Raw genomic sequence first — 23,865 nt, 5'->3', positions numbered from 1 at the left:
CCCGAGGTACCACTGTACTAAATCTAGAAGTTATAGGGTGTCAGTCGCTCACCCAAACTTGTAACAATACATCTAAAGTGCACGATTCCTCCCTCAAAGAATTGCAATAATAACTGCACTCCTCACGGGGCCACAGCTCCTAGCACCCTTAAACTACAGTTCCCAGGACTCTTTGGGAGGCATCATGTAATTTCAAAGTGTTGAGTGTACCCAAGCCCCCTCAAAGCAGGTGGTGCCAGCAATAGAGATATATTTTATTATTTATTTCATTTCTATATCGCTTTATATTTTAAAGAAAATTTACAGCATATTAAAACATCAATAAGACAATCTGAAGAATGTCAAATATAGCGTATACAGTCAGAGCAACATAATTAACAGAAAACTAAAATATTATCTTAAGGATTTCAAAATAAAACACTACAAAGGAGGTCAACTACAGAACACTGTACATATTTAACACAAAGTTAACAAAAAACAATTTTTAAACGTTTCCAAAAAAAATTGCTAAGTGAAGTCAAATATATATTAGCTTGAGTCTGTGGCACAGAATAGCCTCTGGGTGAGCTTCCCACCTGAGCAGGGATTCAAACCCAGCTCAGCTGCAACATTCCCCAACCACGCAGCTTCCCTACCAGAGGGAATTCCCTTCCTAGGATTTTACTTCCCCCTCGCCTTCCCCCGGGGCCTGAGTGCTTGGGTGGAATCTATGGTGCAATCGGATAATTTTAGACTGCGGGCTGAAGTGCCGCTCGCCCTCCCTTCCTTAGACGGCAAAGGCGCGTCGCTTCACTTCCTTCGAAATGTGGTTGCGCGTGGGGCGTATGTGCCCGGGCGACACCCAATGAAACGGACCCTGGTGCCCCGCGGGGTTGGCGGCGTGTCGGGTGCGCCTAGAAGGCTGACGAGTGCAAAGTGACTACAGGCCGTGAATCAACATCTGCCCAGCCTTCTTATTTTCCAAAGGGCTGCCGGGGACGCGGAAACTCCGCTTTGGCACCTTTGCCCGGGCGGGGGCGCTGCGAGGTTCCTGCGCCGCTCAGGCGGGACCTTTCGCTTTCGCTTTCGTGGCTCCACGTAGCAGTGCGCCGGCGGAGAGGGACTCCCCGCTTGCCCCTTCCTCACCAAGCGCGCCCAGGCAAGTTTCCCCCGGGGTGGGCTGGAGGGGCGCTCGGCCCGCCTCGCTTGCCTGCCTCTTTACGCGCAGCTGCGCCCTTTCCGACGCTTCCCGCTTCGCTTTGGCCTTGCCTGCCCCGTCGAGCCTCCAATTCCTGGCGTCTTGCGCCGGGCTCCGTCCCGTTTCCTTTTCCTTTGAAGTTCTGCGCCTCGCCCATTTCAACCCTTTGCAGCATTTATTGATAACCTATTGCGCCCGCCCACTTAGTTTCCAATATCTGTCCCCCCCCCCTTCCTGTACTCGCGACTGTCTCTCTTGTTTTCTGGAGGTGAAAGCAGCTCCCCTAAATCCTAAACACAACCGCAACAGCCCTGACCTGGTGGATTTCTGCTTCCTGAGGAAGCTGCCAATTGCTACAGAGGCCTGTTGATCTGTCACTGTATTTCTAGGCTGGCGGGAGCTGACATGATGGAAGGGAGCCTAGGAAGCTGCTGTCAATTGAGTCAGTATTGCCAGCGCTGACTCTCCAGGATTTCAGACGGGTTTCTCCCAGTCCTACCTAGAGATGCTGGGGGTTGAATTTGGGACTTTCTGCCTGTGAAGCAGGTGCTCTGCCACAGAGCCTTAAAAGATCTTAAAAGGCTGTCAGTGTCTGAGGATTAGCTATAGTGCCACCAAACTCTCCTTTCTACCCTTTTCAATTCTAATTATTTTTGCAGCTCCTTCGGTATCCTGTATGCAGGGTCACACACTTTAATTCTACTGCTGTACTCGTATCACTTGTCACTTACGTAAATTTAAAATAAATTAAAGAACGTTAAGCAGATTTGTGGGTGATCCTGACCTATGCTGTTTCCTCAGGACTGCATAATGCAGATTTGTTACCGCAAGATTGCATGATGCAGATTATTTTCACTATTCTGTGAAATGTAGCCGGATACCGGGGTTTCTCCCTGCGCAGTTTGCATCCTACAATTTTCCTTGTATAGATAATAACCACCTTATGGAGCCTAGAGAGTGATTCCATTTTGTTCAGAGGGACCTACAGTATAAATTTCTGTACAGTCTACCCTCTCATCAGGAATAAAGAAGTTGCCTTTCTTTATTCCTGAAAGGAGTTACATTACATCAGAAAGGAGTTTCACATGTAACCCAGGGGCTCCAAAGCAAGTGTGAATAGGAGTGCAGCCTTAAAGGTTCTGAGCACAGTCTGTTTCTCTTGTACACAGATCTATGCATGTGGGATTTCCTTGCCAACAGCACACCTCTGTGTGTAGATGAGTATACAAGGAAGGGAGGTGGTAGGTACTCAAGATGTCTATGGATATTTAGTTTTGAAAAGCATCTCTCGTAATTTGAACATCAAAAGCTAAAATTCTAAAAATTTCCTTAATTTTGAAAGAATTTTTTAATTGGATCTGAGAACACAGTTTTTCTGTAATTCTGAAATGGGCAAAAAAAATTATGTTCATTTTTAAAAGTTGAAAGTATTTCAATAGCATTCTTGTCATTTGTTTCTCTAAATAGTCGGTAGATCCTTTGCCAACAAAGATGCAGTGCGATGATGAAAGAGACCATGGTGATGTTCCAGATGCAAAACCAGATAGAAGACAGCGATCTTCACTCTTTTCAAAGTAAGGCACATGTTGGTTAGCTTGTCCAAAAGAAATTTACCTTGACATTATTCTGGATCCACTGATAGAATTCTAATGGGAAAATAGCACTGGTTGTGCAGCAGGTTTCTCCCAGTGCAGCTGTTGTGTTAGGTTCCTCAGCTGTGCAGCCTTCAAACTCAGCCGTCCAATAGCACAAAAGGCAGAGAGCATTGCATAGAGACCTATAAATGCACTACATACTAGAAATGAACCTTACAACTGTTCCGCATGGGGGGGAATCTTATAATTTAAACTTTTCCATTTCCTTTTAAATTGAATTCTGAATATTAAATTCCAAGAATAGCTGTTAATTATATTTTATATTTATAACCATTGTCAGTCCCAAGTGGATGTTTACTTCAGTTAAATTATTCACGGTATTCATTCACGAGTTAATATAAGCTTCTTCGTTAAGGGTGGAGAAACAACACAAGCCGATTGGGTGGGGCGCACTACCTGACTTCCACTGGTCGTGATTCCTAAAATTTGGCCAACTGGACGTGATTGGCTTCTATTTTTAAAAGAGCAAATATTGGGAACCTGTAGTGCAGCCTGTTTTAACTGGTGTATGTTTAATTTCTGTTAACAAGTGGCTGCAGGTTTGTGTATTTTGTGTGTGTCTGCCTTTAGGGATTCTCGAAATCATGGTAACAATTTTTTTTACCTACAAGAGGTCAAATTAAATGCTAGTATGTGGATTACTCAACTCTAGTGGATAGAAAAGTATAATGATTGTTAACAAGGAATAATGTTTTAGGTTTCAAAAGAAGGTGAACCTAGTACAGTAGTGTGTTCTCATTCACTTTCTGTTGACTTCTGATCATGCTGCATCTGTAAGAGGCAGGTGAGTGGGTGACTGTTTAAAACATGGTTAGAGAGCTAGAGAGACAGATTATGATGCATTTCCCTGGCTCTGGCTCCTCCCATGTGGGAATATCTCAAGAAAGGAACCAGTGAAATAAAGTTGACTGCCACACCTTAGTATCCAGTCCAAACTGTGAGGCTGGGCCTTGCCTTAAAAACCTAATACGCCAGTGCCTTCCAAACTTCTCCCCACCCCCCATGGACCGCTTGTACATTGCTCAGGGTCTTAGCAGACTATTGTAGTAATTGTAATGCACTAGTCTAGATACTGTTTATGTTCAAGTGTATTTTCATTTCTGCCTTCATTTCTTACAGATTGTATTAAATTGTGGTACAATTAGAATTCCATTAAATTCAAATTGTAATTAAATGAAAAACGATGCAAGAAATAAAAGAAGCAATAAATATACAATTAAAATCTTATGAATACTTAATGCGATGGATGTGCTGTCTCTGGTCTTCGAGTACGAAACCACAGACAGCACTGCAGACACTTGAGCAAAGCTTTCAGATCACAATTTGGGAATCCTCATCATAGTTTGCTCCCCCTTCTCTCTCTCTCTCTCTCTCTCTCTCTCTCTCTCTCTCTCACACACACACACACACACACACACTTTTATTTGGACACCAGAGCTCACGTTTCTTTTTATAGTGCAGGAGTGGGGAGCGTGTGGCCCTCCAGATATTGCTGAACTACAGTTCACATCTGGACCAGGCTAGGCCTGATGGGTGGTTGTATCCAACATCTAGAGGGTCCTGGCCTCTCTGTCTTTGGTTTAGTTTTAAGGCAAAATTGCTGTATTTTGAGAGAAGTCGTCTACAGATTGGATTGGATTTTTAAACAAACCTGTATATCTTCTTCCCACTAGATGGCAGATGAATATAACTTTTTGCTTGTTAGATGTCATAAGATCTTTGAGATCTGTTTTTACTTGTCGCAGCTTAAAAGTTAATGCTTATTGTATTACATTACTGTAAATGTCACTGACAGTACAATGAGAAAACAGAAGGTGAGGAAGATTTGGCAGCAGGGGGGAATCTTTTGACATTAATTTCCTTCTGTTGGATTCCATTATCTTTCTTTCATTTAGATTAAATCAAACTAATGGTTCTGCTACACAGTTTTGTGGGCCAATCAACATAGTGCTCTCAGCATAATTCAATGAGGGTTGATAAAATGTGCAGTGAGGCACATTTAGCATGTCACAAGCAATCCACTTCTAGAGCATTTGTTACCTGATGGTGTGTATGGGGCCAAATTATTACACGGTGAAACCATTCTGCGACCACATTGCCACAAGATTAATTGCAACAGGAGTGAGGCAACTCATATTTCATCACAAGGATAGGTGAATCTACAAGTATACACACTCCAAATAAGAAATTGTCTTTTAGATTACATCCAGTATTGCAATTTGTGTTGGTGATTCGTTGACATTCCAAGAACAGCATTTCTAAGCACATTTCAACTAACTTAAAGGCATCAGGACTTTGACTTCCATGTTAGTTGGATCCACAACATGTACACCCAATTAGGGATCTTACATATGCACTTTTTTCTACCATGCCTACACCATGCACTTGGCATGTACACACACCTGTGTGACAAGTTGTCTTTTCCACTGTTTTTCATCTGGGGCGGGGAGTAAAAAAGAGTCAGAATTCTTACAAACTCGGTATGTAAGTGCGCCTGCACGTTTATTTTATTGTTTGCATTTATATGCCACCTTTCCTTTAAGGAGCGCACATGGCTCTCCCCTTCCCCATTTTTATCCTCACAACAACCCTGTGAGGTAGGTTAGACAGAGCTAATGACTGGCCCAATTCATCCAGTGAGTTGCATGGCTGAGTAGGTTTGAAACTTGGTCTCCTAGGTAAGAATTCACCTCTACACCACCTTGTTCACTACCCAGATGAGGAACAACCACCTTTTGAATGAACCACAGAATCCATGAAACTGTTTCCAAGTCCAGCATCCAGATTTAGGGACCTAGCATTTATTATAGCTTTACAATAGGACAGAGCTCACTCAGTTCAGTGTGCCACTTGAGAAGGTCTGCCCCGAGGCACTTCAGAACCAAAGCTCATATAGTAGTTCAAACACAGCAAACAAAGAGTCATAAAACATATTCACGTACATCAGGAAAGGTTACAGGTTGTGTGAAGTAAAGCACGCATGGCTCCGTACAGGTATCTTCACCCCCACATCACCTTGTAGTGGCCCCAATGTTCCCAGGCCATTTGACCATTTTAGGTCTCGGATGTCCAGCGTTACCCTGGCAACCTGGTCTTCAGTGAGGGAAGAGCATCATAAAATCCTCTTCCTGAGTCTCAGAGAGCTTCAAGGATAGTCGATTTACACTCTGGTGCTAAAACATCCTGCCATTTGTACAACCTTCACACAGAAAGCAAGCCTAATACATTCTAAAAGGTTAAATGAAACATTATTAAAATAATAAAAATAAAATATACACCTGGGGTCTGTAATTCATACATCACAGGTCATAATCCGACACTAACCATTTTACCACACGTTCTCACTAACTGGGCAAATGAGCATTCAAATAACATCCATGTTGAACTTTATGAAATGCTTCTGATGTGGGTGCGCATGGCAGGCACAAGAATCCTAGTTTGGTGAGTGCCTGATTGCATTTCTTTTAAGCAATTTAGATACAACACATTAATATTCAGCATATTTCTGAACTTGCCATATTCTGATCCACACTAATAGTTTGGGGGTTGCTCTTGAATTGTTACCCAAAACTGTCGTCATCCAAGTTCTACTTTTTCGGGTCGTTTCTCTTTTCGAAAGCTTGATCTGCTGCGTGACTTCAGTATTTTGCTGAAGAAAAGGAGCCTGGAAGACCTTGTTCCAGAGGCCTTGCATTCTTCTTTAATGGTGCTTGCACATAGCTTAATAACTACTTACGTTGACAACTTCTGAGATGTAACGGAAAGGGGAGGGTTTCATGCCAGCCTATTTCTGTTACCTGTCTTGTCTTCCACCACCCCCTCTCTTGGTTGTTAATTTCCACCAACTTTTGATGGCTGACAGGTTCCTGTCATCTCTTAGAGAAGCAAAACATGCATAGCAAAACTTATTGGGGGGAAATTAATTTAGTTTGCACTCATTTGTCCTCTCCTGATCTAGACATGTTCAGCACTCTGTGCTGCTGTGTCCTTTAAAAGCTGACTTCTGCGAAATTAACTATTTCCAAAGAGAAGAACATTGCTTTGTTGCACAGGGGAACAACTCACAGCTTGTATGTAGCCAGGCACAGGTTACTGATCCCCTTGTCGCTGAATTCATGCTGTACTCCCTGCAATCTATCAAGGACGTGGGGAGGTACACTGTGAGATTCAGCTCAATTCCCAGCTGAACTATGCTAAGAAGCTCAGACTATCACTTAGGCACTATAACCTTTTAGGAATCGCTAATGTAAACATTTGACTGGTTTTTCTACCTATTTGAGTGGTCGTGGCTGTTTTATTTTGTTCCTTTAATTTTCTGTATCGGTTTGCATTCATTGTTGTCTATTATTATTACTCAGTTGTACTTTACTTTTTGTTTTTAACTATTCTGTTAGCTGCTGTGAACATACATACATTTGTATTGAAATTGTAGGATATAATTATATAAATAAATTCAATCCTTATTTTAGCCATGATTATATACGTTTATGGCCCCCCGCTCCAGAGGCCAATTGACTAGTAGTCCAGTCCTTATCAACCAGGTGCTCTCCAGATTTTTGGGACTACAATTCCCATCAGCCCCAGCCAGCAGAGCAGTGGGAATTGCACTCCAGAACACCTGGATTGACACCAGATTGACAAAGGCAGGAGTGGACCATCCAGAATTACCATTAAAGTGTCTTTATTTATTAAATTTGTATACTGCCTTTCATTCCAAGGATTACAGGATGGTTTACAATATAAAAACACAAAAATACATACCATCGTAACAAACCAAAACAATAATTTCATGCACCCATAGCTGGTTTAATTAGCCAAAGGCCTGTCAGAAGAGGGATGTTTTTGGCTGCTGACTAAATACATTGTTACACCAACCCAATTTCCAAGCAGTATGAGACCCCAGGGGCCCAGGTGCTTAACCAGGGTTTATGCCTCCTATTGGAAATAAAGCACAGTGGAGACTGTGGTATCTTTATGGTATATGGTTTATTTACACATATCTACAACCTGAGCCTATGATGGAGAGGTTCCCAGCATTACACTCCAAGAGGGTCTCTCACTCCTCCCACAGGATCCAAAACAGAAATCAGCCATGTTCTCTTTCTCCTTTTAGGGTCTGTCCCAGTTTTTTTTGCTAGCGTATCACTGCCAACTGCAATCCTAAAAAACTAACACTGACTTTTTTGTCTTACTTACTAAAACTGCTGGAGGGCCCAGGGTGGGGCTTAACCCGTTAGGCCAGGCATGGCCAAACTTGGCCCTCCAGCAGTTTTGGGACTGCAATTCTCATCATCCCTGACCACTGGTCCTGTTAGCTAGGGATGATGGGAGTTGTAGTCCCAAAACAGCTGGAGGGCCAAGCTTGACCATGCCTGCGTTAGGCTGTCTGGCACTGAATCTCCCAATGGCCCGTCTGACTCAGCCATTATCACATGACTACCTCATGAGGAAACTGTCCTGTGTTATTTCCAGCCTTTGCCAGATCCAACAATTTAGGGGTTGGATTAAATTCTAAATCTTTATTGAATTCAGAACAGTGTGTAAGGAGGCTGCTGCCCATTCTTGTGTTGCTGCCCTCCAGACACGCGAAGAAGAGCCTCAGACTGCAGGGTCTGGGTTTTCTTTCTAATGTGTGTTCAGATACGTGTAATTATCCAGCTTGGAATTTCATTTCTTTTAGGGAAAGGGAAATAGGGTGGTTGGCATCAGATTCATGTTGGATAATTATATCATGGAGTTTGACAGTTTGTTCTCAAAGGGTACAGAAAGTAATGTGCAAACCTATTTAATCTGTCTTGTTGAACCTTAAGCAACAAATTTATTTGCAAGGATGTCAGGAGGAAAAACATTGTGCATCTAACTCTTTTGGTCTAAATTGATTAGGCAGGATCCCAACATCAGTCATGTAGTATTTAATATGCAATGGTACCTCGGGTTAAGTACTTAATTCGTTCCGGAGGTCCGTTCTTAACCTGAAGCACCACTTTAGCTAATGGGGCCTCCTGCTGCTGCTGCGCTGCCACTGCACCATTTCTGTTCTCATCCTGAAGCAAAGTTCTTAACCTGAATTACTATTTCTGGCTTAGCTGAGTCTGTAACCTGAAGTGTATGTAACCCGAGGTACCACTGTACTTGTAAATATAGGGTATTAAATAGACTGAAATGCTTGTTTTTCTACAAAGAAGTTTAAGAATTTTCAGGAACACTACTTTGATACAGTGTGAGGTTGTATATCAGAGTTAGGTGATGGTTTCAAAGGACAGCAACCTTCTGCTTTCTGCACACAGAGCCACATGTGTCTATCTCTTAAGCATTTTTTAAAAAAAAATAATATCCTGTGCATTATTATTACAGCAGAGCAGTGATAGAATCACAGTTGTGCAAGCACATGCTTTCTGCCTGTCAGCAGGAGCGGAAGAGACCTGCATGACCTCGGCTTGCATGTTAGGCCATAGATATGGAGGTTTCAATAGCCCTATAGAAAAGTCCAGCGTGACCCATTGCTGACACAGACAAATCTTTGGGTCTGTGAACACACCCGTAGGCTGCTTCAGTCACTAATGTAGTGTAAGCATGGTGGGATGCTGGCATTAATAGAGAACACTAAACCTATTCATCATCGCAAGGTGGACGTATTTTTCAGATGCAGAGTGGTGTACCACTTGATGAAGAGCCAAGGTACTGTACATTCTTTGTGTCTCCCTTTCTGTAGGAGGGGGAGAACAGACTTTAGATAATTTAGCATCCTGAACTCAGAAAATGAGCATTTTGATGTTCCTGATTGGCAATCCGCAGACTGGGTGCACATTTGTTTGGTGAATTAAACAGGTCAGTAAGGCATAGAAATGGAGAAGTATTTGCTCCATTGAAAGCAACAGTAGTCTATTGGTACCTTCTCACATTATGTATGGGATGGTAGCCAGTGTGGCACAGCTCCTTCTTGTGCTCAGGTAATGTGAGAAGCTCCATGTCAGGTGGGGGGAATCCACTCTGCAACTCCTCCCCACATCAGTGTTGGCCCAACTTCGAGGCCAAGTGCCATGTTACCCTTAGTGGCCGTGTGCAGAGATAGCATGATGGCATCAGACAAGCAGGTCTGTGCCAGGTAATAGCAGTCTTCAGTTCTGACAACAAACACAAGAGGAGCTACATGAGTGGTATGAAATTTTAAACTGGAGCAAATTTGGTTTGAGAAAAGAATGGTAACAGTAAAAGTATGAATGGGTGTGTTTGTGCGTGCAAAAGATGTTATATAAATTGCCAGTGATCAGAGGATGGCAGGAATACATTCAGCTGGAAGGTTGGGTTAAATCATCCCAGTTATTATTCGTGACTTTAAATTAGGTACAGGGGTCGAAACATTTGGTCCTGCCTCATTTACAAAGATAACCAAACCATGTGGTGAGGGTGGTGCTAGATTCTGTTGTTTTCCCCTCACCCATACTGGCCAGAGGCTGCAACAAAGTTGTGTCATTTGTAGAACAGAGCTTCACTCCCTCCTCTCCTTTCCCCCCTTTCTTGCCCCCTCATTTGCCAGATTTGTTAGGTGAGGAGATCTGGCCTAAGGAGTTAGGGCAGCTTTTCAAATAGTTTCTAAAAATTAGGCACATTTCAGTTTGCGTGTTTAAACTCTACTCAAGGGACTTAATGGATATTTCACCCAAGACTTGATTAATAGTATCTGGTACTGGAATAAAAGAATACAGAGCATGCATAGAATAAGATGCCCTATTTTGTCTAAAGGGACTATGATGCTGTTATCTAAACTTGATTATTTGCGAAAGAAAGAGCATTTTGAGGTATAATTAACTTTTATGTAGTCAGTGGTCCCAGTGAATTCACTTTCCATGGCCCTGTGTCTCAGACCTACATGGGGGTTCTAGCTAATGTGTATAAATAACTTGGCATCTGCATGTCTCCTCTCCACAGGCATTTGAGAATTATAATGTTCTGCTTATTGTTTTATTGTACTTTACCTGAAATTGTCAGTGCAATCTTATATATGCTTACTCAGAACAAAGCCTCACTCGAGTTCACTCTGGCTTATTCCCAGGGAAGTTTTTCTTTCTGCAGCAACTGAATCTGCAGCCATCTGATGATCTCCCCCCTCCCCCCTCCCCATGCAACAACTGCATTCCAGCCTTTTTCAGAGTTCTCACACTGAAAACTGATAGCAGCCATTAGGGTCTTTTTAGCTCAATATTTTTTCTACGTCATATTTTTTTCATCATTGGTATTTCTTTAACAACTATTAATCTGCTTGCATTTCAGTTTTGTTTTGTTTTGTTTGCATACAGAAAAACATACAGCATATTAGGTTACTTGTTAGATGCAGCCAGGAAATAAATATTATGTAAAGATTGAAACACAAAAACATGAATGAGGGAACAGCAGTTAAAAGTGCACCATTTTTCCTAGCACAATGACCTACTACAATTGATTAATGAAAATGACAGTTCTGGAGCATTTACCAAGTTGTTCGCCACTTCATAATCTGTCAGTATTGTTCAGCTGCTGGTGTAAGCTGAAGGCTGGGGGTTTTTTGGGTTTACATCAAAGGAGCCTATTTAAACATCTCACTGCTTGCCATCCATTTCTTGCTCTATAGAAAGCTAAATCGCTTCAGCAGTAAGATACTGGAATGTATGTGTGCTAGACTTTTGGTGTGTGGTTTTTGGAGGGGGGGGTGTTTACTGTGCAGGAGAGCTTTGAAAAGCACAGTAGGTCTCCCATAAGGTCTAACATGGTAGGACGACCTCCAGCTCATACCCTGTGGGTGGGTCCTAACAACTATTGGTTGTTACCGTCGCTCATAAGACAGACCACTTCACGGGAATGGTTAGATGCCCCTCCTAACTAGTCAAATTCTCTGGGTAATCCTATGCATATTTATTCGGAAGCAGGCCCCACTGTTGCAATGTGACTCACAAATAAGTGGACATAGGATTGCAGCCTGAGTTGCTTGCTGGTGGGTGCAGGTGTGGCCATAGGTATACTATTTCAGTCTTTGTGTTTACACTTCCGTCTTAACAAAAATCTGACAATTTGCATCAAAGCTTCCAGTAATTGAGAAGTCTGACATAGGAATTTGAAGGCCTCAAATTTCACATAAATGTAAATTCATACTGTTACAGTTATGCACAACGTCCTATCCAGACAACCCAAAACTATATCTAGAAAATGATTAACAGAAAAGGCTTTTTTTCAATCTCTTGATTAAAAATGTTAACTTTGTAAGTGTTCATTTTGATTAACTGTAACTCATGTACAGATGTATTTTATTTAAACATAGCACTGGGGGGAAATAAAAAGGTAAACTTATCTTCCCTTGAAACAAAATAAGAAGTTTACAGTCCTGCACATAACCAATTGCGCATTGTGTCAAAGAAAATGTCATGTGAAAACATTAAAGTGTGATTAGTTTATGGGAATGTGTTGTTACAAGATGTTGCTTTGGCCAAGTTTAAGAAGCAAACTGTTCATAGTAATCAATGATACAAGTTGTGTTTTGTTGTAAATTTTTACATTTCTGTAAGCAGAAACTTAAGTTTGAGAATAGATTTATTTTTCACTAAAAATGTATTGCATTGCTGTCTCTGCCTGAATAACTTGTGCTGGGCACAAATCAAAGAGTAATATAAACCAGTGACCTGCTTTTATTATTCTCGAACAAACTAATTTATCATGATTTGCAGTGGCATGCAAATAAGGGAAATTCCAAAACCTGGTTTGTTCTCCACTACAAATTTGCTTCCTTCTTGTTCTGCCACTCCTTGGACAAGTACCAACTGTTTCTCACAGTTGTCCATCTAGATTACAGTGGTGTAGGTCTAAACTTGAATCACATAGGGGCTCTCCAGCATTATCATAATAGCTTCCCCAGATCAAGAATACAAATATGAGGAAGATTGGCCAAATAACAACTGCAGCCCTAGAGTTCATTATGATAGTATAAAGGCAGAGTGGGAAACAAAATAAGTATACTTTAGGCCTATACACCTTACTTGCATGCAACAAGTTTAGTGTGTTGAGGAGCTGGCCACACAGTTTCCCTGGACTTACACTTTCCTTTGAATGGGCATCTGGAAAGGAACCTCTTTTCAGCTATCTATGCAGAGGGGTTCCATGTGATCCGCACATGTGTAAAATCAGGTTGCCCTGGTCACATGGCACCCTGAGTTGTGAACAGTTGCTCACATACAGATAACTCCATTTCAGACACCCACACTCAACATGCAGGTGCCAGAGGCAAGGCTGGTGTGGGGGCACAGGGTCAGGGATGAGGCCAACAGGGCAGACCCTCCCTGCTTCACCACATGAGTGAATGCATGAATGGGTAGAATGGTAGATTACCAATTGTTTTCCTGAGACCTCAGGTTCCTCAGCCAGCTTAAATCAGGGGCTCCTCTTTGAGATCAGCCATAGCCTACAAGCATGGAAAAACAGCTTTCCTATCCCTAACAAACCTGTTCTAAAGCAGACTCTGTTTTCCTGGGTTAATGACAAGGCTCTACTGCCTGTGCTTGGTGTCCCACGTGGAATCTCAAGCCCAGGCCACAGATGTGAAGGACAAGGAGAGAAGAGACCTCAAAGGTGCACTGAAATTATCTAGCAAAGGCAGAGGCCAGTTTTCTTGTATTTATTCCAGGTCTTAAAAATCCAGAGGCTTAATTCCACCTGTAATCTACAGAAGCCCAATATCCCACACCGTTATTCTTCACTGCACACTTAACTCTTCATAAGTACACATAGTTTCTTAACTTGCTGGTCTAGGATAGCAGACCCTGTTCTTCATAGTTCCGGCTCAGCCCTAGAACTCTGCCCTACAATCCTTTGCAACATAAATAGGCATTATAGGGAGACAAATTTGATAGGGAATGGTTTTCTTAAACATAGAAAGTTGGAAAGAACTATGCTAGAGAAAAAGGCTTTCTGTACACAAACCCAAAGCATGACAATTGTGGCAGAATCCTTTTCACAAGAGAAGGTTAGCATCTACAACCCGTTGTGCTGGTTCATTAGGGACAACCCTACAATTGGGCAGAGTGTCTCAGATGCTGGAGATCAGCAGTCCCCAGCTGTTTCTCTGGAGCCCCTCAGCCATTCCCCTTTGTTGCCATCGTCCCCCAATTGGCCTGCTGCCTCAGGTGTGGCAGAGGACACTATGCTGTTAACCGTGTTGCCTCAGTCAGCAAAATGCCTTGGTCTGGCCTTATGCTTCAGAAGGCTCTGTGCTTCCAACTCTCCTAAGAATGATTGGTTCAACAAATAGGATCAGCTGATCACCTCATCAGGTTCAAAGCTGTTTTCCACCTGACGATTTGAGCTCTGAGTGCCCAGAGGAATGAAGGACTTTGAGAAGGACTTTAGAAACGCTTCCATTTTTTATTTCCCTGTCATCCAAATCTGAAAAATGGTTATGCTTAACTGTGGTTTGTTGAAACAAGTGAACTGCTTACCATAGTTCAGTAACCTGACTTGTTTCAGCAAGCCCTAGTTAAGATGCGCTGTAGTTCAGGGCTTGGATAATGCTAAACCATGGTCAGTCTGAAATAGGAGTAGAAGCTTTTCATCTCTTCCGCCCAGCCACTCCAAAGGAGAAGTGGCAGATGCAAGCCAAAGGCTTGCTATGGCTCATACTTGTAATTTTAAAACATAATTTGGTGTGTGAATCAGGCCACTGTTTCTTGATGTGTTTATGTAACTCAGCTTTTAAAAAATAAAGGCAAGTACTTCCTTTTCTTAGAGTTCTTTATGACAGGAAGGATATAACACCACAGTTTCATTACAGTCATTTTTTCCCCCACACATGAATTTGGTGTGTAGGTTATTTGTGGCTTTTATCATCTAACCCTCCCTCCTCCGAAAAGTTAATAGATTTCAAGCAGCAGCAGCAGCAGCAACAACAACAACAAAATAATCATAGTTCAGGTTCTGTAGAAGGCTTTCTGCTTTATTGGCACAAATAGCCAATTGTGTGAGGCAATGAGATGTAAAAGAGAGGCTTGCACTAGGTAGCACACAAAAAAATATGGGAACTGTCTTAAGGATTTTGGCGGGGGGGGGGGGTATTTTTTATAAAATATCAGCTGAGGCCAGCAATGAGTAGGAATTCTATACACACAAGGGAAAGACATTATCCCATTCTATTTGCTACCTAGGCCACAGTATTGGTAAGGAAATATTGCTGTGGCTTCACTCTTGTACCAATGTTCTTTGGGACTAGCTTAATAGAAGCACTTTTTCTGTCTTAAAACTAATCATACTTTTTCTTGTGTGGTATTAGTAGGTCCACAGCAGGGTGGTTAACTTGTGCACACACCCCCCCAAAAAAACTAGCCATTAAAAATATATATTATTGCTCACTCCTGTGGGTTTGCTTCGATGATGCCAAAATGTTTTAGGTGTCTCCCCAAAGACTTTCCCTACACTTGTACAACAACAACAGATTTAAAATAGTGTAGGCCAGCTGTTGGAAAAAGCTTTTGAAGGGCAGGCTTGAAAACTGCAGTTTTCACCACACCCCCACTTTCATACTTTGGCCGCTTTGACATTTGGCCCCCAAAGGGTTGACCATGTGTCATTCCTATTTTTGGCCGAAGAAAGGTTAGCTACCCCTGCTGTACAGGTAGTCTTTGGTTGGTAATAGCATGCTGTGACTAAGAACTTGCAACCACTTAAAAGTTGGAATGTGTGTCTTAAATGCACAGTTTACTTGTGCCCATTTAACTGCTTTGATCTGCAGAACTAGCCCTGTTACAAGTGCCACATTATACACGTTCCGCAGTTGTATTTTTTAGTGTGTTTGAAACTCCCTGTCGATTGACATCAGGAAAGATACTGTCATTTACTTGGTCATTTAAGAATGTAAAATCAAGGCCCACCTCTCAATAAATTTGTTTTCTTGATTCCAAACAATGCTTATTATTTCTTGATTCCAAACAATGCTTATACAAAAGAGAACTATTTTAAAGCAATTTTCCAGTGGTATTTAACTCCACACAGAATTAGACAAATATTTGGCCAAAACATGCACGGCTGGGGATGCAATAGAATTAAGGCGAATTTAAGATACATCTTTTGGAGCTGTAAAAACAAACGTTTCTGGACAGAAGTGTTGAATCATATATTACTAAGTACAGACTATGATCTCCCAAGGAAACCCAAAATAACTCTTCTTCATCCTGCAGTCATTAATACTGATTTACAACTGATTACTGCTTCTAACAACAACAAAACAGTGTATTGCACAAAAATGGAAAAACAATCATCCCCCTACTATAACTGTTTGGTGAAGGAAAATTTGGCAAAATATCTTAATGATAAAGCTTACATACAAGAGAAACACAATACTTAATAATCAGTTAAGCATCAATGAAAATTTGAAATGCTTTTGTCTTCTGTCTATGAACATTTAGTTACATTTCCACAGAAAAAAGAATGGACAGGAAATTCAGCCAGAGACCTCTTTCCCTAGCCGAAACCGAATTGTTCCTCCAGAATTCCTGTATCGTATGGACTACAAGAAAACTGGAAAATGTGTTATTATAAACAACAAGAACTTCAAAGAAAGTACAAGTATGTTTTCCACATCATCTTAATATAACTCTGGGTGGTACTTCTGTTAGAGAGCAAGAGAGCTGTACGCGACAGAAGTGCTTTTCAAGACAATATGTTAATATCTAGAGACACTCTTCTCCCATATCAGTCAGCCACATTTGATGGGAACAAGGGAGAGTGACTTTTCTATTGCTAGTTTCAAATTTTGAGACCCTGCTTTGCATGTTCCTTTTTGGCCTTCAGCCATAAAGTTAAAAGCTTTCTGTTAGAAAGGCTTTTGTGCTTTAAATGTCTGACATAACCACCTTGCCTATAGTCTTCTCTTATGAGGGGCTTTTTGCAGTTTTAAAGGGATATGCTGTTGATAATGTATTTTTATTACTATTTCTTAGCATGCTGGTTTAGTGTTTACTTGCCCGGATGGGGGGTTGTATTTTGCTCTGAGCAGCCTTGAACTCTTGTAAAGGAAGAGTGGCCATACCCAGAAAATGACTGAGCCCACAAAATGTGCACCGTAAAATATTGTTAGACTTTATGGTGCCACAAAACATTGCTGCAGCAGTCTCGACAGGGCCCCCTCTCTGGCCATTGCTTGGGTCTTTGTGAATATAACAAGCTGTTTCTGAATACAGCTCAAAGGTTTTAAGTTTTAAAATCATTTTCTCTGCCATTGGGCATTCACACAACCTATAATAATAAGTATGCCTCTGCACAGTCAGCATCAATCTTCTTGTGTTTCTTATCAGACATGGGTATACGAAATGGCACTGATAAAGATGCTGGTGACCTGCTAAAATGTTTTCGAAGCATTGGATTTGATGTTTCCATCCATAATGATCTCACCTGTGAAGCTATGGAGAATAAACTCAAGGAAGGTAACAATGACCACCAATTGCATTAGGTTCCCTGTTTAGATAGTTTGCTGGTTTACTTAAGAAGACCAATTGTGTTCTTCCTTTGGTCATTTGAGAAGCTAAGCTCTTGATACATAATTTGGGTAGTACTAAATGAACTGGGTTGTTGTCAGTGTAGCACTAAGGAGGTTTGTTTCTGTTTGCTCAATGGAACCATCTTCCCTAATTCACTGTTCTGGGGGTTCTCCTGACCATCTGGAGAAGATTTGGAGGGTGGAGTTCCATTGCACTAGCAGGCATCATTGCACTGGCTTCCTCTAGCACAACAATTTCGTTGAATATAGTGGTACCTTGGTTGTCAAACTTAATCTGTCGGACTCCCGAAACAATTTGAAAACCAAGGTGCAGCTTCCGATTGGCTGCAGGAGCTTTCTGCACTCAATCAGAAGCCACGGAAGCTGTGTCGGACGTTTGGCTTCCAAAGAACTTTCGCAAACCAGGACACTCACCTCCAGGAGCCGATTTGTTCGGGAGCCAAGCCATTCAACAACTAAGGTACCACTGTACAAGCACGTCCTAGTGAGCAGTTCAGGCTTAGTCATGCTTAGAATTGAGCCATTGGAAACAGTGGGACTAATTTAAGTTCCATTGATTTCAAAGGGTCTCTTTAAAGCATGACAAAGATCCAAGCCAGTGGGAGTTATTTCTGAGTAAACATGAATAAGATTGATGTTAGCCCTTCTTTTAATAGTGCCGAAAAAACACTTGCCACATATATTTTTGGTAAGTGGCATTTCCATTATGTGAGAGGAAATACGTTTGATTTGCAGTTGCCCTTGAGAGCCACAGTGATGCTGCTTGTTTTGCCTGCATATTATTAAGCCACGGAGACGAGGGGTTTATCTATGGCACAGATGGAGCTATGGCAATAAAGGAGTTGACAAGTCTTTTCAGAGGAGACAAGTGCCCAAGCCTCATTGGAAAACCTAAATTGTTTTTCATTCAGGTAAGGAGGTATGTGATGCAAGCTAGCATGTGCTGGGTAGAAGCTGTTTTCCAAAGTTTAGCAGCAGGAAGCTAGAATTGGAAACAGTGATCCAAAATGGTTGCAGAGTAATGCCTAAGGCAGGCAGATACGAGAGATATTTGGTCAGCTTTTCTTGAGAATGATGCTCAATACTTGTCTTTTTTCTGTTTTCTCAGTTTGTGTCTCAAGCACTACTACCCACTTTCATTTTCTTTTATTGTCCTCTCCTTTTTTTTGTAGATGTTACATTATTTGCCCTAGAGTAATTTATTTGTTATTAATTAAAAACTGATTAAAAAAAATTCTCACGTATTGAGTATTTTGGATAACTGCACATACAAACACAAAATGTCAGTTTAAGGCCAATATTAGGCACTTAATAAATAATGAATAGCGTGCTCACCAGCAATGGCATGGCCTATCTGTGTATTCATACAATTGAACTGCAGCTAATATATTTAAGCTGTAGCCCTAGGACAAATATGTTTTTCATAGGGTTGATGCTGCTGATCCTAGTATTGGTCATTAACGTACCATATTTCATTTACAAGGTTCAAGTATATGTTCAGCTATAATGTGAATCTGTTTCAGTTACAAAATTATCATAAAATTCCATAATTCCTGTAAATTGTATGTGATTTATGTGTACACTGAATTATTTTGCTCACTGTTTATATCATGGTTTCAGGCCTGTCGAGGTTCTGAATTTGATGAAGGGATTCAGACAGATGCAGGTTCTCCAAATAACGATTTGGAAATGGATGCCAATCCAGGATGCAAGATTCCTGTAGAAGCAGATTTTTTGTATGCATATTCCACCGTGCCAGGTATAAATGAAAAAAGTGACAAACTTGACATACAAATGAGTGAGAGTAAAACAAAGTGTCACATATCGGGGGAAATTTAAGCATTTGTCAGCTGAACTTATATAAAAATGGAATGCTATTTTATGGGGAAATGTATTTTCTTTACATTGAATTATGAACCAGTCTTGAAAGTTTGAAGCACTGCACTTTATATTTTCACATATCAAGTTTGTTTCCTTCTGAAAAGTATATAGGCTTTTCAGTGTTCTAGTTTGTGTGTATAATCAGGGCGAACGAAGGCTAACCGACACCCTGGGCGGGGCAAACTGCCGGCTGTGTACGCGTTGTGCCGCTACGTATGACGCATGCATGACATCGTTATGCAGGGCACATATGCAGCATCACTACGTACAGCGCATGCGTGCAACACTGTGCATGCATTGTATGTAGCGTTTTGCCGCCAGTGCCACTTGAATGCCGTATGGATGGTGGCGGGATCCTCTGATCGCAGCTGCAGCCACAAACGGAGGATCGTCCACATGCACCTACAGTGGCACGATGGCAGCTCGCGCCGCCATGCCCAGGGTCACCCCCCCAGACATGGCACCCGGGTCACACCACCACCACCCCTTGTGACACCACTGTGTATAATTAGTGCAAAAGATCATATGTGAGCTACTGGAATGGCTCCTCTTGACATTCTGCTGCTAAGCCATGGATTGACTCAGCATGGCATCCAAACACAGGCTCATGGTTTAGCTCTCTCCATATAAACCATGTGCTGTAAGCAAGGTTTATCCTATGGTTTATAGCTCATAGTTTGTCTGGGAGAGCTAAAGCACAGTCCCAGGTTTGGATAAAATACTAAGCCAAACCATAACTTAGGGCAGCACAGCAGCAGAATGAGCAGAGGAGGAGCAAAGCAGCCACAATCTCCTCTGTGGGATCCCACACATTTGTTGTACATGCTAAACTGTGGTGCTAACGATATCAATGTCCTCTTTTATTTTTAGTTATCTTTCTCTATTTCAGCTAGCTGGAAAAGTCTTAACAATTCCATATTTTTAATAAAGGTAAAGGGACCCTTGACCATTTGGTCCAGTCGTGGCCAACTCTGGGGTTGCGGCGCTCACCTCGCTTTATTGGCCGAGGGAGCCGGCGTACAGCATGTGGCCAGCATGACTAAGCCGCTTCTGGTGAACCAGAGCAGCGCACGGAAACACAGTTTATCTTCCCGCCAGAGCGGTACCTATTCATCTACTTGCACTTTGACGTGCTTTTGAACTGCTAGGTTGGCAGGAGCAGGGACTGAGCAACAGGAGCTCACCCCGTTGCAGGGATTCGAACCGCCAACCTTCTGATCCTCAAGTCCTAGGCTCTGATTTTTTTTTTAAAAAATAGCCCTATTTACATGTATCATGATGGTCTGGGATCATTTTAGTTGACACAGTCCAGCCCTGTGTACTTTTCGAGAACGTTGCATATGCATAGGTTTCCACAGCAAGCACTCACACTCTTGAAAAGCAAAATGCTTTGCTTGCCTCTCCAGCAATGCAAATGATTGTGACAAAAACCTATAGACCCAAATTGGTTCCCTCCTTCACTTGAACGTATATGGCTTGGATTATGACCCTATTTGTAATGTGCAGTAAATATCTCTTTCACCCTTCATTATGATAAGGAGGCTTTTTCTCCTTTGCTCTTACTTACAGGTTATTATTCTTGGCGGAATCCAGGGAACGGTTCCTGGTTTGTGCAATCTCTTTGTGAAGTTCTGACTAAGTATGCCAAAGAGCTGGAGATCCTGCAGATGCTCACCATGGTTAACTACAAAGTAGCAAGAAACTATGAATCGCAGTGTGATGACCCACGCTTCAATGGGAAGAAACAGATTCCTTGTGTGGTCTCCATGCTAACCAAAGAAGTTTACTTCTGAAATCTCATTTGTTTGGGCATATATCATCTGCCCATCTTCCAAAGAAAGATTGAAATATACACTGGGGATTTTTTAATCAAACATTTCAAATCAAACCACACTGGATCCAGAGCTTCGTCAAGATAATCTTTGAAATATGCAGTATGACAATTACCTCAGTTGATAGTTAAAATCCTTTTCAACATGCCACCTTTACTGTTTATGTGTATTTTGGTAGATAATTCTGGTCTCTTGTTGTTTCTGGCCACATTGAAAAAAATGCCTCTAATACCTCTCTTGTTTGACCACATCTGGAGTCATGTGTGGGTTTTTTCTCATGGAAATTCCTCATAATTCCCCAATATTAACTACTTAAAATGTGTTGGCATTGTGCTATGGCACTGAAACATTTTTCTTAATTTCTCAAATATAAAAGGGAGGAATCACATAGGAATATGACCAAGGTATACTGGAGTTTTCTGTGATTAAATGGTGTACTTGATATCATTGGTATTTTACATATCAGAGGACATATCCATTCATAGGTCTTGCTTGGTCTCAGTGTGGGTAAGCCATTTACTTTTCAAAATCACTCTGTTTAAGTCTGTTTCTATTTTCCTTACTTCTCCCTACATTGGAAAACTATCCTTATAAAACCTAAGAAATACTTGAAACGCTTCTTTTTATCCAATATGGAAATACCACTCCAGTTTTATCATGAGAACACTGAACAGTTAAGTGCAGCTTACGACATTTTCAGCGAAATAACAATTTGATAGCAAATATGTGCTGTGTAGTATATAGCTTTCAAACAGAAATAACAGTGATGCCTGTACGTTGTCAGTTAGATCAAAGCACAATTATTCCACAAAGCAATAAGTAAAACTATAGCAAACTAATTTAAATTAAGAGTTTCTACTTCCTTGTAATGACTAACTGCTGCTGAGAAGCTACACAGTTCTTTACTTTAAATGCCTTAAGCTTGATTGTGTTGCCCTTTCTGCATGATTGCAGATTCGGTGCCTACATATTCACTTGAAGGCAAACCACCACCACCCCCCATCATTCTTGATATTACACCATAAATTCACATTTTTCTGTATGTCACTTTATAGTGCCAATTTCTTCTTTCTAGATTTGTTTCCTTATTTCTAGATTTACAAACAGTGTCGTACAATTGTTGAATTTCTTGTTATTATAACAAGTCCACAGTATACCCAACGCTATGCATGTATTGGCCAACTTTCATTTCATTACCATAAAGGCGCTCTTTCTTGGCGTGTTCGGTGCTGTGGCTATTTGAAGTAAGCTTGAGCTATGAATCCTAGCTACTCATGGAAACTTGATTTTGTGTCAGTAAAGTCACCAGTACAAAGGCAATGTTTATGTAGTTTTCAAGCTTTAAAGCAAGATAGGAAAAGAGTGCTGAATTTTAACTGGGGATAGACCACATCTTACACAACATCAGGTAGGAAATATTTTCATCACTGCAAGAGGAGATCTCCACAGAATGCCAATGACTTAAGAAATCCAGTGCGCTATGGATTCTACAGTGAGACAAATTGCTTTTCTGGCATGATGCAAAAAATATAGCAGTAGGATCTCATGTAGTGACAACTGCAGGACTAGGCCTCACCATGAAGTGAGAAATATGCGGTCCTATGAATTTATCCTGGCAAAGACCTGTATGTTTCTCGAGCAAGAGAGTAAACTAAATTGGAGCATCAATGGGAGTTTTGCCTTGCAAATGGTTGTGAAATAATCTCAGTTAATCATAACATTTTTTGCACTTAAAGAATTAATAAATTCTTTTGACATAACATGTCTGTCCAGTTATATTCAGACAATGAAATAATAGTAAAAACTAAACTAGTAGTTCAAGACACCGAAGCTAATCAGCTGTTTACATGTTGAAGTTAATAAACTGTTTACATATGATGGAAATGTATAACTCCTTTGTTCTTCAGGGAATTGTCATGGAAAATCTCAATTAAGAGATCAATATATATTTGATGCGAATATAGCCAATCTATAAATATTTTAATGGTTATTTTAAAGCAGCATGGGATCATCTTTTTTCACTTCAGAAACATTAGCTAATTAATAACATTAGCTAAGAAATAAAAAAAAAGATAATTTTCTAACCTGCTTGTTTCATTTTTCTCTCTGTGGGAGGAATGAATGTATCTTCTGAGCTCTCATCCATAGAAATTATGGGTGGTTTTCTGTAATCAGCCAAGGTATCTCCTGCAAAGCTGAATTCATCTGTTAGAAAATCTGGTTCTGTATGTTTTCTTGTAAACGGGGTTGCTTCCAGGTTTGTTAGTTGTTCTTAACAGTGCTTGTAAGAAATATTGTGAACTGGGTGCTCTGCCTAGTTCAGCATCCTGTGCCTCACTAGTCAAATGGTTTTCATACATCCACAAGGAAAATATTAAGGCAGCAGCCCATATTCATTGCCTCCTGAACCTGTTTTGCTAATAGCCACCATCTTAAATGTAGTTGTCATTATTTATTTCTCAGCCACCCTTCACCATCTGATCCTAGGACTGCTTAGAACAATATAATGTAGGTTTATAAAAAGAAAAACAGTTGCAATTATAAAAATATCCATTCTAAACAGCAATATTGATTGCTTAAAAGAGAGGGGTCCTGCAAAACAAATGCCTTAACTGTCAATTTTGAGAGAGCCCTCTCCCTTGCCACCATTCTCCACACTTCCAAGGATAGCAGAATTACCAAGAGAACTCCCTCTGCTGATCTTAACACCCAGAAGTTTCTGTAGAGAAGGATGTGGCAGGAACTGAAGGAGGAGCTAATAGCTCAACAGCCTTCTTCTGATCAATCATCAGTGACAGTGGGCCCTAAGTG

General features: G+C 41.2%; 1 protein-coding gene across 3 annotated transcripts; it reads left to right on the top strand.

Moving 5' to 3' along the window:
- Positions 1-673: 673 nt before the first annotated feature.
- Positions 674-23,138, top strand: CASP7 (caspase 7). 3 transcript variants are annotated; one of them, XM_083740188.1, is made up of 7 exons: positions 674-887; positions 2,645-2,751; positions 16,265-16,410; positions 17,139-17,267; positions 18,077-18,252; positions 18,962-19,100; positions 20,792-23,138. In XM_083740188.1, exons 2-7 carry the CDS (start codon positions 2,669-2,671, stop codon positions 21,013-21,015), a joined length of 897 nt encoding a protein of 298 aa, XP_083596314.1. In that variant the 5' UTR covers positions 674-887; positions 2,645-2,668; the 3' UTR covers positions 21,016-23,138. The 3 variants fall into 3 exon arrangements, with proteins under 3 accessions (XP_083596314.1, XP_083596312.1, XP_083596313.1); XM_083740186.1 differs by having other exon boundaries at positions 741-1,138; XM_083740187.1 differs by lacking the exon at positions 674-887 and adding an exon at positions 1,076-1,723.
- The last annotated feature ends 727 nt before the right edge of the window (positions 23,139-23,865 follow it).

The sequence above is a fragment of the Podarcis gaigeae genome (assembly GCF_964106915.1).
Source record: "Podarcis gaigeae genome assembly, chromosome: 5".
NCBI classification, from domain to species: domain Eukaryota; kingdom Metazoa; phylum Chordata; class Lepidosauria; order Squamata; family Lacertidae; genus Podarcis; species Podarcis gaigeae.
Note: the sequence above shows the minus strand (reverse complement) of the source record. Positions and strands in the feature narration are given on the sequence as shown.

Coding starts and splice junctions, on each gene's coding strand:
- CASP7 (XM_083740188.1), top strand. CDS start 2,669: ATGCAGTGCGATGATGAAAGAGACCATGGTGATGTTCCAGATGCAAAA. Junction 2,752..16,264: donor CGATCTTCACTCTTTTCAAA/GTAAGGCACATG, acceptor ACATTTCCACAG/AAAAAAGAATGGACAGGAAA. Junction 18,253..18,961: donor CTAAATTGTTTTTCATTCAG/GTAAGGAGGTAT, acceptor TCATGGTTTCAG/GCCTGTCGAGGTTCTGAATT.